This window comes from Eleutherodactylus coqui, chromosome 1 (genome assembly GCF_035609145.1).
Source record: "Eleutherodactylus coqui strain aEleCoq1 chromosome 1, aEleCoq1.hap1, whole genome shotgun sequence".
Classification (NCBI taxonomy): domain Eukaryota; kingdom Metazoa; phylum Chordata; class Amphibia; order Anura; family Eleutherodactylidae; genus Eleutherodactylus; species Eleutherodactylus coqui.
In genome coordinates, this window is record NC_089837.1 from 124,372,456 (window position 1) to 124,391,052 (window position 18,597).

The 18,597-nt window shown below is 40.3% G+C and overlaps 1 protein-coding gene across 1 annotated transcript; it reads left to right on the forward strand.

The window, feature by feature from the left end:
- The first annotated feature begins 1,539 nt into the window (after nt 1-1,539).
- P2RY1 (purinergic receptor P2Y1) lies at nt 1,540-5,062 on the forward strand. The gene is made up of 2 exons (XM_066600085.1): nt 1,540-1,731; nt 2,186-5,062. Exon 2 carries the CDS (start codon nt 2,247-2,249, stop codon nt 3,330-3,332), a length of 1,086 nt encoding a protein of 361 aa, XP_066456182.1. The 5' UTR covers nt 1,540-1,731; nt 2,186-2,246; the 3' UTR covers nt 3,333-5,062.
- Nucleotides 5,063-18,597: the final 13,535 nt, after the last annotated feature.

Genomic DNA, 18,597 nt, shown 5'->3' on the forward strand with positions numbered 1-18,597 from the left:
CATAACACCGCATGTACTCCTTCTCCAATCCCCAACACTGTCAGTGCACCGCCGGCCGGACCAATCATATGGCCGTCAGTGCACTGATAGACTGCAGTTGTGACCAATCACAATTGCAGTCTTTCAGTGGAAGGGTGGAGCGTGCGCCTGGGGAGTCTGCAGCCTGAGTGTCACCCACATCCGGCTAGCAACAGTGAGACTGTATAAGGTAGGGGGCCCATAGGCCCGTGTTCGCTAAGGGGCCGGGTCACAGTTGCAACCCCTAATGGTACACCAGTGAATGCGATGCAGCTTCTTTCTCTGGTTCCTCCTATACAACGCTGTTTAACTTCTCTGCCACTTTGCAAGCTTTCACACTAGTAGCAATATATCCTCTGCAAAATATCTCTCCTTAAGAGCAGGCTACGTTATATATATATATATATATATATATATATATATATATGTATGTGTGTATATATATATATATATGTGTGAGTGTGTGTATATATATATATATATATATATATATATATATATATATATGTATATATATATATATATATATATATATATATATATATATAAATGATGCAACTTCTCTGTCCTGTGCTGAGTTGCAAAATAGCCACCAGTTACACTGTGCCCATGTTATATATGGCTAGGTCATGTGATGCAGGCGTCCATATGCAAGATAGAGTACTCATTTGGTTGCTGATTGGCTGCACTGTGACCTCAGGCATTTGGGGAAATTAAATTTTCCTGCGATTTTTGCCTAAAATCATGTCGGACTTATCTGATTGAATTTGGAGAAAGTCATGGTGATTTTTCTGATCAAGACGAGCAACACTAATCACCTCTATCCAGCAAAGTAATGCAGTGTAGCGCGCTCCATGTATTTTAGTTAGTGAAGGCGATGCTAGATACAGACATTAGAGATCTTATTGCCTTGAGAGTCTGAACATCAGCATGGAGCATTCCTCTGTACGTGTGTACATCAGGCACTGCACATGAGGTTAATGCACCGAGAGCTCCGTTAATATATTGGCAAGCAGTGGAGTGAGATAGACATCGCAGTCTCTATTAAGTGCTCTTCTCGGAGAGATCTGTCTTCCCGGCATTGTCCATCCAGCTATTATTTTCGCACCGTCCTGAAGTCACTTGAGCAGCCGTCACTTCTTCATCCCTTTTAGTAGCGATTTCTTCTTGTGTCACAAGTCCTTCCTATTGACAGCAACTTGCCGATGTCCTTGCCATAGTTACACTTACACTCTTCTAATCTGCATAAGTCTGATCGAAAACCAAATACAACTGATTTTGCGTTCCCTGCTGGCAAGAAAACCTTCTTTCCTTCACTACGGTTGTCAGAAAGGATCATAGGGGAAGGCAAGCTGAGAATAATGCAAGCCTGTGGGAACTACTTCTTATCAGAATGCATGTTGTTTTAGAGGGATGAGCTGGGAGACCACGCCTGCTGCTGCCTGTGACAAGTTAGTAAGGAGGTTGAACTGTGCTCCCACCCACCATCTCTCATTGCCTCCCTCCCCTCCTCACTGTGTCTCTCTCATTCTCTGGAGAAGTAGTGCTGCACACTTTCTCTGTGTGAAGGAATCAATGTGGAAAGGCAGACTCTTGCACTGTGCGACAAAGGCGATGCAACTTTTTGCATACTCTGTCTTGTGGTTTTTGGGTTCCTGAGATGTCAACGGCGGTGGTTTTTGATTGCAAAGATCAGAGGGACTACACTGTGAGGTAGGCATGGCTTGTTGAAAGAAAAACCAGTTGTACACACCCGTCTAATGCAAGTGGGTGGAAGTTTTCATAGATTATGCCCTTTGCACTTCCTTCCATGTTAATGAGATGACCCTACATAACTTTCATTGCTTGCTACAAAGGTTGCAACTTGCATTCTAGTCCATTGTCATTTGCTATTCCGTCCTGATATCTGCTCACTAGAGATGAGAGAATCGATTTGTCAGGTTGGAAGGTTGATAGAGAATTAGGCAGATTTGCCTTCCTAGAGATTTGAGGTTTGCTCATCTCTACTGGTCACCTGCATTGAAGAGTACAGAATTAGCTGGGAAGTTTGCTGCTTGTATAAATGTCTGTTGTAATTCAGCATTTTTAGGGGCTATTTTGAGCTCCAGTCGTTACCTGATTACTAATGTAGTAATGCTACCTCCTCCTTACCTTTTTTCCCTTTTAGATGATTGCAGCCACCAACCTCGTTGTTTTCCACTCCCTGCCTGTTTTGACTTGAAAAGACCATGACAGAAGTCTTTCTATCAGCTCTTTTGAATGTTACTCAAAGCACTTTGCTGGCAAGTGGCTCATCTACTGGGAATGTCACAAAATGCTCTTTGACAAAGACAGGCTTTCAATTTTATTACCTCCCTGCTGTGTATATAGTGGTTTGTATCACAGGATTTATTGGTAACAGTGTGGCAATATGGATGTTCATTTTTCACATGAAACCATGGAGCAGTATCTCCGTCTACATGTTCAATTTGGCACTTGCAGATTTTCTATATGTCCTTTCTCTCCCAGCGCTGATTTTTTATTATTTCAATAAAACAGACTGGATTTTTGGGGATGCCATGTGCAAATTGCAAAGGTTTATATTTCATGTGAACCTTTATGGAAGCATTCTGTTCCTGACTTGTATCAGTGTCCACAGATACACAGGAGTAGTGCATCCACTCAAATCACTTGGGAGGCTGAAGAAGAAAAATTCCATCTACATCAGCGCTCTCGTCTGGTTCATTGTTATTGCCGGTATCTCTCCAATCCTGTTTTTCTCCGGTACCGCAATGAGGAAAAATAAAACCATTACATGTTTTGACACATCTTCTGATGATTACTTAAGAAGCTACTTCATCTACAGCATGTGCACCACCGTCTTTGGCTTCTGCATCCCTTTTATACTAATTCTGGGATGTTATGGATTAATTGTTAGAGCTTTGATCTATAAAGATATGAACAACGCTCCCCTGAGAAAAAAATCTATTTATCTGGTCATTATTGTCTTGACTGTCTTTGCGGTTTCTTATCTTCCTTTCCATGTGATGAAGAATCTGAATTTGAGAGCCAGGCTGGATTTTCAATCCCCCGAAATGTGTTCTTTCAATGACAGAGTATATGCCACCTACCAAGTGACTAGGGGTCTTGCTAGCCTCAATAGCTGTGTGGATCCCATCCTATATTTCTTGGCAGGAGACACCTTTCGGCGGAAGCTATCAAGGGCAACTAGAAAAGCATCTAGAAGAAGTGAAGCAAATGTGCAATCAAAGAGTGAAGAGATGACTCTCAACATCTTATCGGAGTACAAGCAGAACGGAGACACAAGCTTGTGAAGACTAAGAATTGGATTGCTCCAGACACCCAACTGTTAGCACTAGGGGGATGCATTATCTAAGATTATGGCTGTTTCTTTCTTGTAATGATTTTACGGGTAAAAGTCAATTGAAATACTAAGACGGAATAGAACTATTTATCCAAAAGAAAGCAGAAAGTTCTAAGGCATCTTGACAGACTTTTGCATTCCCATCACTGTCTGAGGAACAAAAAAGGGGTGTTTTCCCTCTAGGATCATTTTATCTCCACAAGCTTAACATTATAAATGTATTCTTTTTCCAAATTATTCCAGATTTTACTGTGAATAAGTTTTAACTACTGCTAACATGGTGAAGGAATGTATCTCAAAAAAGTTGTAATGTGCTGATATTTAAAAAAAAACAAAAAAAGTATTAATAATTAGGTGACTATATATTTTTTCTGTGTACCTGCTTTTCCTTGAAGCAAAGGACATTTGAGATGATTTTACTGGAGAGACATTTGATTTTAGAAAAGAAAACCTATGTATTGTTGCGATAGAGATGTCCATATTTGGAGAAAGCCACCTCAGTTTGAGCATAGCTAGAGATATTTTACTCAATACTACTGCCCTTCCATCGATAGCTATGACAAGGGAGAATGGAAAAAAAAACCTGTAAAATGGGGTGACAATTGCCTATCCAAATTTCAATATATCCATCTGGGAGATAACTGTTCAAAAAGACGTTACTGAGAGGATGGTTAAAAAAGAGGTTATATCCTTGATCATATCAGTAAAGAGAGGAAGCACTTCAGTACATGACAACTGGATTACCGCTCTTTAGAAGAGCGTCAATTGTCGATGACAGTTTTATTGCACAAAATAGACTATTTTTTAAAAAACATTTCAAAATATTAACAGAGTTAAAGAGAGATTTAGAAATTCTAGAAAACCGGATACCTAATGTACAAGGGCTTATTGTGGAAAAGGTCAATACTACCTACCTTAGGCACTAGACTACAATATGTGTATGATGATGGAAGACTATGAGAAACATATGCTGTATGAGATTAGGTGTCTTTTTGGTTTTTTTAAACCAGGCTAGACTGTATGCCTGCAGGATGCAAGGCTGTACGTCCTCTTGACCTCCAGATCTACCCTGGTACCACTACCTACCGAAAAACACAATATATGTTGATCTCCGGGAATGTTTCTCAATTCTGGGCATCAAGACTTTTTTTTTTTAATTTAGTGCTCAGCAACTAACAGTACAATAATGTTCTTGAAATGTGGCATGATGTATCTCTATATCATGTCAATAGATGATATGAAGGGATAAATGTGATTTCTATGTTAAACGTACTGTGTATGTTTGGAATATAGTACTGTATGTGTTTAATGCTTACGTGAAAAATGTTTTATTTTTGTACCATTTATCTGTAATTTAATATAGTTCAGTAAATCTGTTTTACCTGTGATTAACAGTGCCATTTAATTGATTTGCCTATGGAGACAGTGTTACTTGACATTAAAGCCTCTCTCAGGTTTTGTAGTTTAAATTACTAAATGTGTTTAACTTTCACAATAAAAGGGGTATTCATTTCCTTATGGCGCTGTGATGTTTGCATGCAGGATATGTGTACAGCATGGTAGTAGTTCATCGTTGCTCAACAGCAACAAAAAAACAACAAATTTTGACCCCCAAAGTGTGTCTGGTGTTGTACTTGGCCATTTCAAACTCAAAGAGACCCAATAAAACTATGAAATATGTTCTGCTGTTTTTATATTATTAACCACGAGAATTAAACTACAGAGTCTATTAGAATTGAGCAGACTAAAAGGGATAACCTATGCCATGTAATAACCTGCATATAGTGGAATATGAGAGCTGTCAGGCGAGGTTAGTGGTTTCACACGTCTTCAAGGAAGGAAAACTAGTCACTGTCTATTTCTATTTGTAGAAAGTGTCTAAATGTACATGAAGGGAGGAGGTTCATAAGGTTTCACTTCATACTAGAAGATGGACCCCTATGCAAATTCGGCTTTAATCTTGCCATTGACTTTCCCCATGTCTATGGCAGTAGAGAGGTTCCATTCTCATTACCCTTAATTACAGTACATGCTTTTGATAGAAGTTTTCGTGGCAAGACGCTATGCAAATTCATCTCCATCACTGCTATGCTATTATAGCATGACATCCATCTAACCTGCATTAATGTGTTTTCCATACAGAGCATAAACAAGTCTACGCTACCCTGATTTATTGGAAATGCACGTTATGATATAGAAAACCAGGAATTTAAATAAGCAGCAATTATTTGAAAAAGCATACATTTCATTTTAATTAACATGACTGTTTGTCTGTATGTGGATTTACATCACAGCTCGTTATTCAGTTTTAATTACGAAAGGATTGGTTCCACCGTATTGTCAATTGACGTGTTTGTCTTTAAGACTGATTGTCATATTTAATTAGAAACGTGTTTGCCATGTTATAAAAACCTTGCATTTGTCAATTTAGTACTTTAATAATGTTATATATATATATATATTTTTTGAAGTGATGTAATATGCTCCAAAGTGGTCCTGAGCAATAGAGATCAGCTAGGTAATTGTCCTGTAGGGTGAGCTAACTGGAACGCCTTCTCTTGGCTACGTAGAGCTGATAGAAGTCTTTCGAGAACCACCAATGGCCATTGAAATGAGTTAAAGCCAATCATTTGAATGGGTAAAGTGTAATGCTCCATTTTCTTTGTAGAAGCGCTGCAGGAAAATTAAGACCTCATATAAGAATCCTCCCACAGATGATCATGGGAATTAATACCAGTAGGGTCCTCCTCCAATTTCTGGGGGACCATCCTTCTAAAAATAGGTGGCGCACACCAGGCAACCTCCTTGAAGAAGAGGATTTCCTTTTCTTTTTCAATGTACAGAAATGATTGTGTTTGCTCTCCTATTCTTTAGACTGTGTATCGTAGCTTTTTGGAGGAGGAATAGCATGCATTATAAGAAAGGCGTCTTCCATCTATAGTGCATTTTGGCCTTGGTATTAATTATACTCCTTATTAATATCCTCTGCAGCTGTGACACATCATGGGAAGTGTAGTTTAGTAAGCACAGCCAGGACACAGACGGTTCAGCATCTCCTCTTTGGCACTTTATGCTGCAGTTAGTGGTTTTGTCCACTTCATAAGTCAAGTAGTTCAATAACTCTGATTTAATATACACAAATTAGATCTTTTCATGAGAACATATGGCAGCATGACTTTGTCTGTATAACTATCCCGCTCCAGGTGGTGTCTATTTTTACCATGCCAGAATTAGTTTGTATACAGCACCGAAGACCCCACACGTCTCTAAAGAAAACAGATTTCAGGTTCCCGTTAATCTCAAATAAATAAGATCAGCTTTAAATGTCTCGTAGTTTTAGGATTTACTACGACTAATAGAGAATGGACAGAACTAGCTACATAGCAGCTACTATATCTACATAACTAAGAGAGCTACAAACACCAACATTAGATCCATCTAGGGTGGGATCATTGCTGTTGGTGGTCCCTAGGCAAAAAATTTGGTGGTAACCCCACTCCAGTAGCAGTACCATATAATGTATGGTAACTTAAAGGAGTTATGTCAAGTATTAAATGTATTCCCTATGTACAGGATAGGGGATAACTTTATGATATGATTGATATGAGTCTGACAACTGGATCCTGAGAATGGAGGTCTGGTCGGTACTCAAGTGAATAGGGTAGAGGTCACTCAGGCATGTGGCGGCTCCATTCATTTCAAGGACAGCGTTGATGATTGCCAAAGCTGTTGAACTCAAAGGTCTCTGTGCAACATTTTCTGCATGCACTCAGGGACCAGCCGCACCCGTGTTCTTGGAATCGGTGGGGGTCCTACTGGTTGCACCCCCACGATCATAAAGTTATTCCCCACTCTGGAGATAACTTTATAACTTGGTACAACCTTTTTGAAGCAGGCATGCACTAATGTAAACTGGATCCAACGACAATCTAGTGTGTATGAGAACAGCCAGCGTTGTCATCTTGGATTTTAATATTCTTGATCATTTGGTCATTGTAGGTTGTTTAAACTCTTTTTTTAAAGGCCTACGTCTCATTGTAGAAGTGCATGGATAATGCTGGAGGAAATTGGATGGGGAGCCTTGCTAGGTCCCCAAGTTGGTGGAGGCACCATAATACCTTACCCCTTGTATTCTCTCTATAATCTGGCTCTGGATTCAAGCATTTATATTGGGCCTTGTAGGAAAACTATTGAAGACTTAAAGTGAAGCTGGTGGCCAGGAAACAAATTGAATTTCAGCTGCCAGTTTTATAACACTGGCTAGATAAAACAGCTGATCTGAGTGGTTGCTACTGATAATGCCTTCATTTTGTTACTGCATATATATTAGGCTTATAGTAAATATTACATATACCTTATTTCTTGCTCTATAAGACATACCTGATGATACGACGCACCCAGGTTTTAGAAGAGTAAAACTCCCCCAGGACTTTGGGTGACGGTTCAGGGTGACGGAGAGCCACTATAACTCCTTTCCTTTCTCTTCCACAGCAGGAGCAGCGGAGCTCTGTAATAGTAGCACTCGTGGTACGGTGGGAGGAAGCTGATTGGTGGAGGTGGGGGAGCAGCAGCAGTTTCTGCTGGCGCTCACCACCAATCAGCTGTATGTACGTGTGGCAGTGAAGAAAAGAAAGAGAACTGCTCTCCTCCCCTACTATGCAGCGGATCTAGCTGGACATGCAGACGTATTGGCCAGCTTGAATTTCGGCACTTTTCCCACCTACTATGGGTGGGGGTTGTAGGGCGGGGGAGGAGTGTGTCTTAGGCCTCATTTCTAGGGGTGTTTTGGGTTCAGTGGGCGGGAGCCCCGCCGTGGAATCCCACCCTGCCCGCTGCATGAGAACATTAGTTACCAGTCTGGATGCATGTGGGTTGTCTGTCGTCTCCTTCGTGCATATGGGCCGGCACGCCCCCCCCCCCTCCCCCCACAACCCCACATGTACAGTGGAGATTTTTCTTTTTTTAATCTCCTGCTTTCCGGCGGGACCCACAGCACACCTGAAGTCACAGTTCCGGGTGTGCTGCAGATCAGACAGCTTCCATTGACTTCAATGGAAGCCATCTGTGAGAGATCCGCTGCAAACTGCAACTTGTTTTCCTGACTGGAAGTTCTAGAAAACAAACCTGCATGCTTTAATTAAGCTGACGGTGCCCATGATTGTCTATGAGCGGCTTGAACTTCCAATCATCTCCGTGGGTTCCCCACGCGGATTCCGGAATTCAAACCTGCCCGTGGATATGAGCCCTTATAGAGTGAAAAATATGGTAACACCTCAAGCATACTTCTGTTCTGAGCAAAACCACACAGTGTCAGGTGCAGATTTGCTAGAAAAAGGTGCATTGACCCATCTTGGTGACATTCCTTGGCAGAACAAGGATGAAATTTAAAATGTACAATGATCCCAATATCCCATAATGTGAGATTCAAATGCTGAGAGGTATACTTGTATATAACAAGTATTACAGTAAGTAAAAGCGGTGCTGCGTAGCATGGCCAACAAGATGCGTCCTTGCTTGCCTACATCTTTTCCCCTCTGCTTTGAAGCCGACATCTAAAATTGGGTTGCTGTGATAACGCCACTATTTTACTTACACTTCCTTTTCAGACCTGATCCCCATTGTATCATCTATGCAGCTTAAAATATGTATTGCACAGTTATTAGGAATTTGCCAAACTGCAATTCGAAAGTACCTTTTTATATACGTGGACAAATCTTTCTTATTTTGTAATCCTCTTACTAATGTACAAGGCTTTATAATCTGAATTCTTTTAGTGAATTATTTTAGATGCCAGTATTGTACTTTTAAAATCCACTTTTATTTTTGCTGTCTCGTCTCCCCGCTACTCTCACTTTTTTTTTTCTGTTCTTTTCGGATGTGGTTTGAAATCACATTTTAATTTATGGATTTTATTCATATTTTCATTGGGAAAATTGCCAACGACAAAGTAATGGATTGCTCACTGGGCGATCCTATAAAATTTTCTCCCTGTTATTTCAACTCAATTTATATTTAGACATTTAATTACATTGCAGGATTACTTTTTATCCCTTTTTCTTTTTTTTTGCTGTTTTCTCTATCATTTTTGAAGAATTTCATGACTACATTGCTACTGCCATCTTAGTTAAGGGTAAGCCAAAGGTTGTAGAAATACGAAATCACTGGCCCATGATAGACTTTCTTAAAATTGAGCCTGCAGCTTAGCACAGTGTTATATTAAAAGGCCGTCTGTGTTTCTTTTATCTCTAAGAAGTTATGATAGCGAGAAATAATGCTTGTAAAATAATAAGAGACGCCTGTTGTGAAATCCCACGGTTAAGTCTCGGCACAGCAGGGGAATTACAGTACATTTGCCCCCATTTCTCTCCTGCTGAAAAGAGAAATAAGTAAACAGCCAGTGTTCATGTCTATTGTGAGATTCCATAATTCGTCTGTGTTAGAACAATTATTAGAGCCTCAACCATGACGTTCCATGCAGCTGAATCCACCCTTAAAATAAACCCACCAAAGTCTTCTTTTTGCAGAATGCTGCGATAAGCATTCTCATTCATCCTCACTGCCGGGATGCTTTATTCTTTACAGTATTTCAGCAAGCATGCTTCTGCTCTCTTCAGCATCTCCTTCGTTCCCCTCCAATCTTTTTCAACCTAGTGTTAAGACATGTCCTCATTTTCCCTGCAAAAATCATCACTTAATAGCTTTCAGATGTTGAAATGTGAATACATCCTCCACACTGTGATGTAAGGTGCCACAATAACAGATACATCATACGGTTCAATGAGTTTGCGCTGATTTATCGTTAATTCTGAATCAAGCTCAACAGTTTAATAAGACTTTGGGTTACTACTTTGACGGAGGAAATTGTAAACTTGGTAGTGCAATCAAAGACTTACAAGGTATATAGGAGAATTTGTGGGGTTTACATTATTATAGCAGTTAATATAGTACTAGAGCTGTATGTTACATTAAGTCCAAATAATTCCCCATGAACAATTTTATCCTGTTTCGAAAGCATAGAAAATAAGGGAGATGGAACCATACCTCTGCAGCACCACCTATTAGAAGGCAGCATTCCTGCAAGTCAATGTCTTTATACAAGCCTTGTAACAATGAGGAATTTAATTGAACTGGCTTTCAATTCCCAGTCATTGTTACAAGGCTTGTATATAGAGTCTAACATTGACTTGCAGGAATGCTGCCATACAATAGGTGGCGCTGCACAGGTATGGTTCCATCGCCCTTATTTGCATATTACCCAGCAGAGCATGAATGGCTTTATAAGTCTCCTCACTCGCTTTCTAGGTGCTCTCCCTAAGGAGAAAAGACAGCATTCCTAAAGCATAGAAGTTATTGATATGAAAATGCAATTGTTCAATGTGTGATCTTCTGTAAGTGTGATGTGTAGAAAATAAAAAATACTTATTGAAGAATTCAATAGTTCCACAAATGACCCACATATGCTGTTATCCACCCACAGATGACTGTAACTGAGCCTTTTAAGGTATCCATATGTAATGGGATTTGGGGAGTTCTGTTGTGTTATTGGTTAAAATGTTACGTAACTGTTTCTTTAAGATTTTTTTGCCACCCTAGGTGCTGAGGAAAGTGATTTGATGGTGCAGAGTAGGAACTGTGTAGGCTGCTCACCTATTTCTACACAATGGTGGTGCAGCAGTTTGTGGTTGGGGCAGATGGGAGAATCCATGAGAGCAACATCGCTAACCCAGCTGGTGCTGCCGACTAAAAAAAAACTACTGTGGCTAACTTTGTGGCTTACCAAGTGCCTGCACCATCCATCACAACAAGTCCAGCACTAGAAGATGCTGTTTCTGATTGGGAAGAACTACTTGTGTGTGCTTCCTGATGAGTTAAGTTTCCCAAGTTTGAACCGAGATGTCATCTGTTCGCAAAAAGTCTTTAGCCAGTGCTTCCCCATAGAGCTGGTGCGGAGAAAGGTGACAGTACCAAATCCCCTATGGTTAGTCTATGTGTGACTCTGCCAGAGTTGCCCTCGGCTGGAAACCCTCTTTCACCTCGACATTACCATCAGCCAAACCCATAGATTTTGACAGTGTTAGTCAACTATCTGATGTGTGTGGTGGTGTGTCAACTTTGTCTTTCATCTGTAGCACAAAAGAAGAATCAGACATGTTGAAACTATGTGCCCAATCCTTTCATTCTCTGGAAGATAACCCAATGCCAGAGGTACCTGGCAGAAACTTATTTACCTACCCCCATTCAGAACACATGCACACTTGGCCAAACATTCATAAGGTTCGAGAGGAAGAGTTGTTAGACAACAACTATGCAAGGTATATGGGCATCTTAATTCCTTTCCGTCATTCATCAGTCTGCAGTCCTCACTGGATTATTGTAGGAAAGCTCGGGTCTACCAGAAGAATTGATGACATTATTCTGAGAACCCACCATCTATCTATACAGATCAACCCATAGTAGACCACTGTGGCAAATGACTGTCTACACACTGCACACCAAATGTGATTACCTTCTGGTGGATCGATGAGGCTCATTATAATGCTTGAACCATGACCCATCTAAGGGTCCTGTGAAACTCTGGCAAGCATGTTAACTCTGCCAGATCCAGAGGAATGAAAAGTTATGCATTGTTATTGTCTTGTTTCCTTTTGTTTTTTGTTGGGGAGGGGGGGTTATTTGGTGAATTTTAGAAGTGGGCACGGGCTACGTTTGGTCAAACTTTTCACACTTTTAAAATGTTTTTCAAGAAATACCATAATATTAACATACATGTACAAGTGAATGAATCACGAAATGCTATCAATATAATTGTACTTTATATAATTTCTATATGTATAAAAAAATGCAGTTATTGATAAAGTTAACTGGAATGTTGGCGTCCGAGTATTAGCTGTAACATGCCTACAAGAACTGCCTTCCTGTGCAGTAACAAGAGGAAACAGCCACTTACAGTATGGGTGAAGGATCCTCTATGAAAGCTCAGCTTGTCTATCTAACGAGCTCACTTGAATGGCACAGCTGGTATAACTGAGGCCTTGGCTGCATTTAGAGGAAGTGCCCAAAAAGCAAATTAAGGCCAAGTCTGGCACAGCATTAAGGCAGTTATATAATTTATCAGCCCACTATCTTTGTTGCATAATAATCATATGTAGAATCAGACATCCTGTTCAATTGTTCATGTTTTCACCTGGCTTATGGAGGATTCAACAGGGATTTCACTGAGTCATAGGCGCTTCAGTATTAAGGTACTAACTGTGATTTCCAGCAATTTATTTTATCATTTTGTATGATTCACTCATTCGTTGTGACTGCTGTTAACCCCAGCATTATGCTGCTCCGCTCCCAGTAGTACAATCACAAGTTCAGCGTCCTCAGACTGGAGGAATGCTGGTTAATAGTGCTTGTTAATTCGCTTGATAAGATAAAAGAATACTTTTTGACTTTTTACATTACATAACCACTAAGTATTAGCCATATGATTATGTTTAAAATGTATTTCACCTACTTTTTTGGTATTTTTTTACTCCCAAAAATTGCTTGTAAAAATGGTCATTTTTTTTTTTTTAACTGGAACATGCGCTTTTGCGGGCTTTTTTTATTTCTACATGTTAAGGTCACTTTCACAGGGCAGAATTTTGGTTAGTATTTCACAGCAGTATTTCTAATGTCAAACAACTGCATTTGCGCATGAAAGGGGTTGGATGAGGTACATTTGCGCACATATCTGCGCATAGTACTGTACTTTCCAAGTGAGAGTGATCAATGAGTGGAGCAGGTTGAAAGGGGAGGTGGAGAGTTCTCCTTCAATGGAAGTCTTCAGACACAGGCTGGGCAAATATCTGTTTGGGATGATTTAGTGACTCCTGCAGTGAGCAGGGGGTTGGAGCCGCTGACCATGGAGGTCCCTTCCAACTCTACCATTGTGTGATTCTATAATTTTGCGCACATCCTTTCCATGGATTAAAAGGCTATATAGCTTAATGGGGTCCAGATGTGTTCTTTTTTTCACAGCTTTGCACGGTGTTTCATTCATCCCCTTGTGTATTTGTGCACCTTCTACAGACTTCTATGGGGACCTTTGCTGTGCAAAACGCAGGAAAATACAGCAGGTCCTACTTCTTTACACGCACACAAAACGCTCATGGGAACGAATCCATTGAAATCTATGGGTTCTATTCTATGTGTTTTGCGCGCTAAAAAAACAAAAAAAAACCGACGTGTGAAGCTGCCAGAAGTGGCTTCAAACATGGAAAACGTGCAGATTTTTTAAATTATGCTAATTTTATGTGTTGATTCCATTCCTGGTTTTGGTTTACAAATACTGATACAAAATACTGTCTGAAATACTGCCACGTGAAAGTGGCCTTAAAAGGGGTTGTCCGAGATATGGAAACCCATATGCATGGTAACATGCATTTTTGTCATGTCATGTCATGTAGAGAAGTCTACAGCCTGCAGCATTTCTGCAAGTGCAAAAAAAAAGGCCACAGAGCTTAAAAATCCATGACAGGTGAAGGAAAGTCCCAAAATATGCAACAATGGTAATGTTCTTAATATTTCCCTGGTCACCTACAGCCAACATCGGAATGTAGCATTATTTTGTTGCAGAAATTGTGACAAAAATCGTGAGAAAATTGTTTGATCATTCTGAAAAATCTTTAGACACACCTAAGGGATCCCGCGAGAGTACTTTGGATGCGCAAAATGGGCATTATGCTGCACAATGGGATGCGCATTACGCTGCGCAATTCTGTGAAAAAAGAACACATATACAACTCATTAGACTAAATGGCCATTTAAATCAGGGCATGCTTGTCTGCTGCATGCAAATGAACATGCAATGAGTATGCAGAAACTGCAGTAAAATGTGCCAATACTTGCACAAAAAAGCCATATTTATAGAGTAAATACGATGCGCTAAGGTGTGTGCAAAAACAAGAATGCCTGTGTGAAGCCACACTAAGGGCTTCTTCAGTTGAAGAAGATGTGTTGTTTTCACGCATATGAAGAACGTAGCTCTAAATGGCCCGATGTAAATCAGTGTGCCTTTAGCACTGCTTATAAGGGTAGTTTCAGACAGCCGTATACGCAACTACTCTCGCCGGTTGGGAGTGTAGTTGCATATAAACGAGTTTTTTTTCTTTTTCTTTGGCCGTTCAATCTCAGTGCCATAGCGCAGGAGTTTGAAAAAAACAGCAGGAAGATGGGGCCTGCCTTATCTTACCTGCACGTAGTTAATACTGCATGCGGAAAAAAATAGGGCAAAGTCCTATCTTTTCTCGCCTGTACTAGTAACAGGTGAGAATCCCGATAGTGAAAACGAAACCATTGAAATCAATGGTTCCATTTTAGCCGGTTATGCAACCTTGATTTTCGTCTGTTTAAGGCTGCCTGTTCACGGGCATTGCGGTATCCCACGGCAGATCTCCGCCGCAGGAGCCGTCGCCCGGGAGCAGGATTCGGCAGACGGGTCTGCGATTTGCCGGCCGCGAGCAAAGAATCGCAATGATTCTCCGCTCGTAGACAGGGGGGTTGCGCTATGGAGAGCTGTCACTGCGTTCCTTGTGGACGGATTATCGCTGCGAGGAATGCAATGAAAACCAGCCCGCGGACAGGCGGCCTTAATCGTTTCGTGCGTAATATGCAGCCAAAATATGCCTTTGTGAGTGCGCTCTTACTGTTGACTTTCAATTCTTTCTCTCAACCAGCTATTTATTGACAGTGTGTCTGATATCTGTCCTAATTAATTTAACGCAAGTCATTTATTTCTGATGAAGCAGTTCATTAAGAACTACCACTACTTCCTCTGAATTGGAATGATGAGAAGCACTTAGGCCTCTTGTCCACAGGGGCCGCAGCGATAATTCGACCGCGGGTAACGCAGTGAACGCTTCCCATAGACTTAACTATGGAAGGCGCAGCCCCCTGTCCACAAGCATTGTCATTCTCTGCTTGCAGGATTCAAATCGCGGCATTCTCCGCGGTGAGCCTATCTACTAGATAGGCTCATCGCGGAGACCCGTCGGTTCTCCCCCCTGCTCCTCCACAGCAGAATATGAGCAATTATGTTAATACATAAGTCACTACGAAGCGTCTTACAACATAAACCGCATACACTATTCAAACTCCACGCTATTGAGCGCAAGTTTTAAATAAAAAGCGTTCCTGCGCTTTTTTTTCCCAGGTGTCTATGGGACTTTCTAATGTTAAAATCGCAACGCAGCAAAACGCAAGTTGCCTTTTTTGCTGCGTTGTGATTTTAACATTAGAAAGTCCCATAGACACCTGGAAAAAAAACGCAGCAAATTCGCAGCTGAAAAGAAACGCTAGTGGGTAGGCACCCTTAGGGCTCCTTCACACTGGGGATCACGATATTGCCATGAGAAAATCACGGCAAAATCATCATTTTGTTCATGAGATGTTTGAGCGTCAGCAATGCTTTTTCTTGCATAAATAGCGCTGCCACTTGCGATTTTCTCGCACTTCTTTTTTATGCAATTTTGTTGCGATTCTTTTTAACGCAGAAGTCAATAGGACTTTTTAATGTTATAAAAGCATCACACAAAAAATGCAAGTTTGTGCTTTGCGATGCAATAAAAAGGAGGCTCCATAAAAAAAAACGCTAAACGCAGAGAAAAAGGACATGCTGCGATTTTTTTTTCTTGCAATATCAAATCAGTGAAAACATTGCAAATGTGAAGAAAACCATTGAAAATCACTGGTCTCACAATTCTGCATTTTCAATCACTCTCGCATTGCACGAAAATCGCGCAATTTTATCGCCAGTGTGAAAGCACCCTTGGGGCTGGGTTTACATGGTTTTATTCAGCAGAACAATCCAATTGTGGATCAGCAATTTGAAATGTTGTTGCCCAAATAATAATCTGTAGCTTTTTGACAGGCTCCTAAGGCAACTGATAGAAATTGGTTTACTTCATTGCTACCATTCTGTAACTTGATTTTCTCCTGCTTTGCAGCAAGATATATTCAGATTATATTGGTACAGATACATGTATATCCAAAAAACCATGCTCTTGGGTTGTCCATTAACTCTGTTCCATTCAGACAGCTGTGATCTGTGACTACTGTTTATTCACAGTGTCTATGTGGAGTCTGAGGTAGTCTGAGACATACCTCAGTCTCATCATTGGTTCAGGGAGACACACCTCCTGTCTCATCAGTGAGTTGGGCTGCTTCTGTCTTCACCTCAGCAGTTCTGGCTCCTCTCATTGGCTGTTGTGTCTCTCACAGGCTCACCAGAAATCTGTGAATCAGTGCATGATGAGCTGATTTCTAGTACAAAAAGTGCTCAATACTTATAAAGAGCAGACTAATTAACCTCCAGTGAGAAAATGATAATGATCAGGTAATTGTTACACATATGCTGAGGCAAATGTGGCCTAGTGAGAGAGTCCCTTTAAGTCATACACATGAATAATATTTGAACTTAGTAAACAACATATGACTAAGCCACTTGATTTTAGTGATGAGGCTGGCTGCGTAGGCAAAATTAAGTACAAAAAAATCCAGCAAAAACGCTGATATTTATGAATACTGCAACACTTTAATAAATCTCTGCATGTCATTGGCAAAATTGAAATTAAGAGTATCAGATAACTCATACAAATAATCAGTTGTTTTTTTTGTTAGATTTATTTGTCTGTCCTGGTTGCACTTGATTTGTCTCATATGATATGCAGTGACATTAACTATTTGTAGTGAACCTTCACTTTCAGATGACTTTTCGGAACAAACTGTCGTTTTTGGGCACATGAGAAATAACACCATATGTGGTCACCCCTGCAGGCTACATCTCTAATTCTCAGTCTTCCCTGAGCTGGTGGATGTTGACTATTTGCATGTTGTCTCTCATACACTGCATACATAAGAAAACAGGATATCTAACTGTATCTATCTATCTTCCTGTAGCACACTCTCATAAGATACAGCAGCATGGAGGAAATTGTACAGCAGTACTAAGCAGTGTAGATGCGATTTCGGTAAACATTTACTGTTATATGTTGTAGCCTCCTTGTATGAATATTTCTGCTTCTCTTTGACTCTCCAGCAGCTTCCTCCTCCTTCATTCTTTGATTTATTTACATTAAAATGATTTTCTGCTGAAAAAAATCACTTTAAAGCGCTGAGCACTAGGGGTTTCACTTCCTTCTAAGTTGCTGTTAAGTGATACCCATATCTAGCAGCAAGAATAACAAAATGGAGAACAGGAAGTGAAGAAAGGGAGGTGACATGCTGTCAGGAGAAGTCTTTAGAAAAGAATGGGTAGAGGTAGAAGGAGATGTGCTGTTGGAGCTAATGGTGTTATTTACATCTACACTGCTCAGTATTTCTCTAGTGTCCTACATTATAATGTTGTTTCTCTGTATGTGTTACAGTTAGGGATTGGAATTTGCACGAGTAGGAAAGATAGTATAACAGCACTGTCTTCCCATCAGTTAAGAGAAAACTAAAAAGTAGAGAAAGAGCCTTTAGAGGGTAAAAGGGTGATACATGCTATATACAAGTCATATAATGGTCAAATATACTGTTATTCTTCATGTACACATGGCAGCTTATTCTGAAAAGTTACCTGAAAAGCCAGGTATGCAAATTAATTTAAGAAGTCATGGCCATCATTCATGGGCTGATTCATATTGCTCTTTTCTCACTGTTATAGCATATTTTAAGGTGTTCTATATAAATTTATGAATAACACTTGATACCTGCCTAGGTGCTTCATCATTTACTTGCTACCTACAATGACATGTCACTATGCAACCAACATGTCTCAAATACTGTAGCCCTGCTAGAAAGTGCAGACCACACAGGTAGACATCAATGTTGGAATGGAGTATAGGGGAAGGTAAGGCATTTTGGGCACTGAATGCCCATATCACAGGTCAGGTGAAGAAAATGACATAGGGAAAATACAATACAATCCAAGAAAAGCCAGGATGCTAGGTACTGTAACTGGAGTGGAAGGGAGAAAAGAAGTTCACTGTTCTTAAAGTGTATGCATATCTTTGTAAGCATGTTGTTACTGGTCCAATATAGCTACATTAAAAAATACTACTTTGCAAATAGTCTTGGTTAAAAATATTCAACTGCTTTGTCAATATCTTCTATGCTTATAAATGTGTCTCCATAGATAGTTTAAGAGGAGTGTCGTCTCTCCTTCAAATTAATGTGCAGCTTTTTAACAAGTCTGTAAAACAATG

Bases quoted from the DNA above. Each gene is read 5' to 3' on its own strand.
- P2RY1 (XM_066600085.1), top strand. From the start codon at position 2,247: ATGACAGAAGTCTTTCTATCAGCTCTTTTGAATGTTACTCAAAGCACT.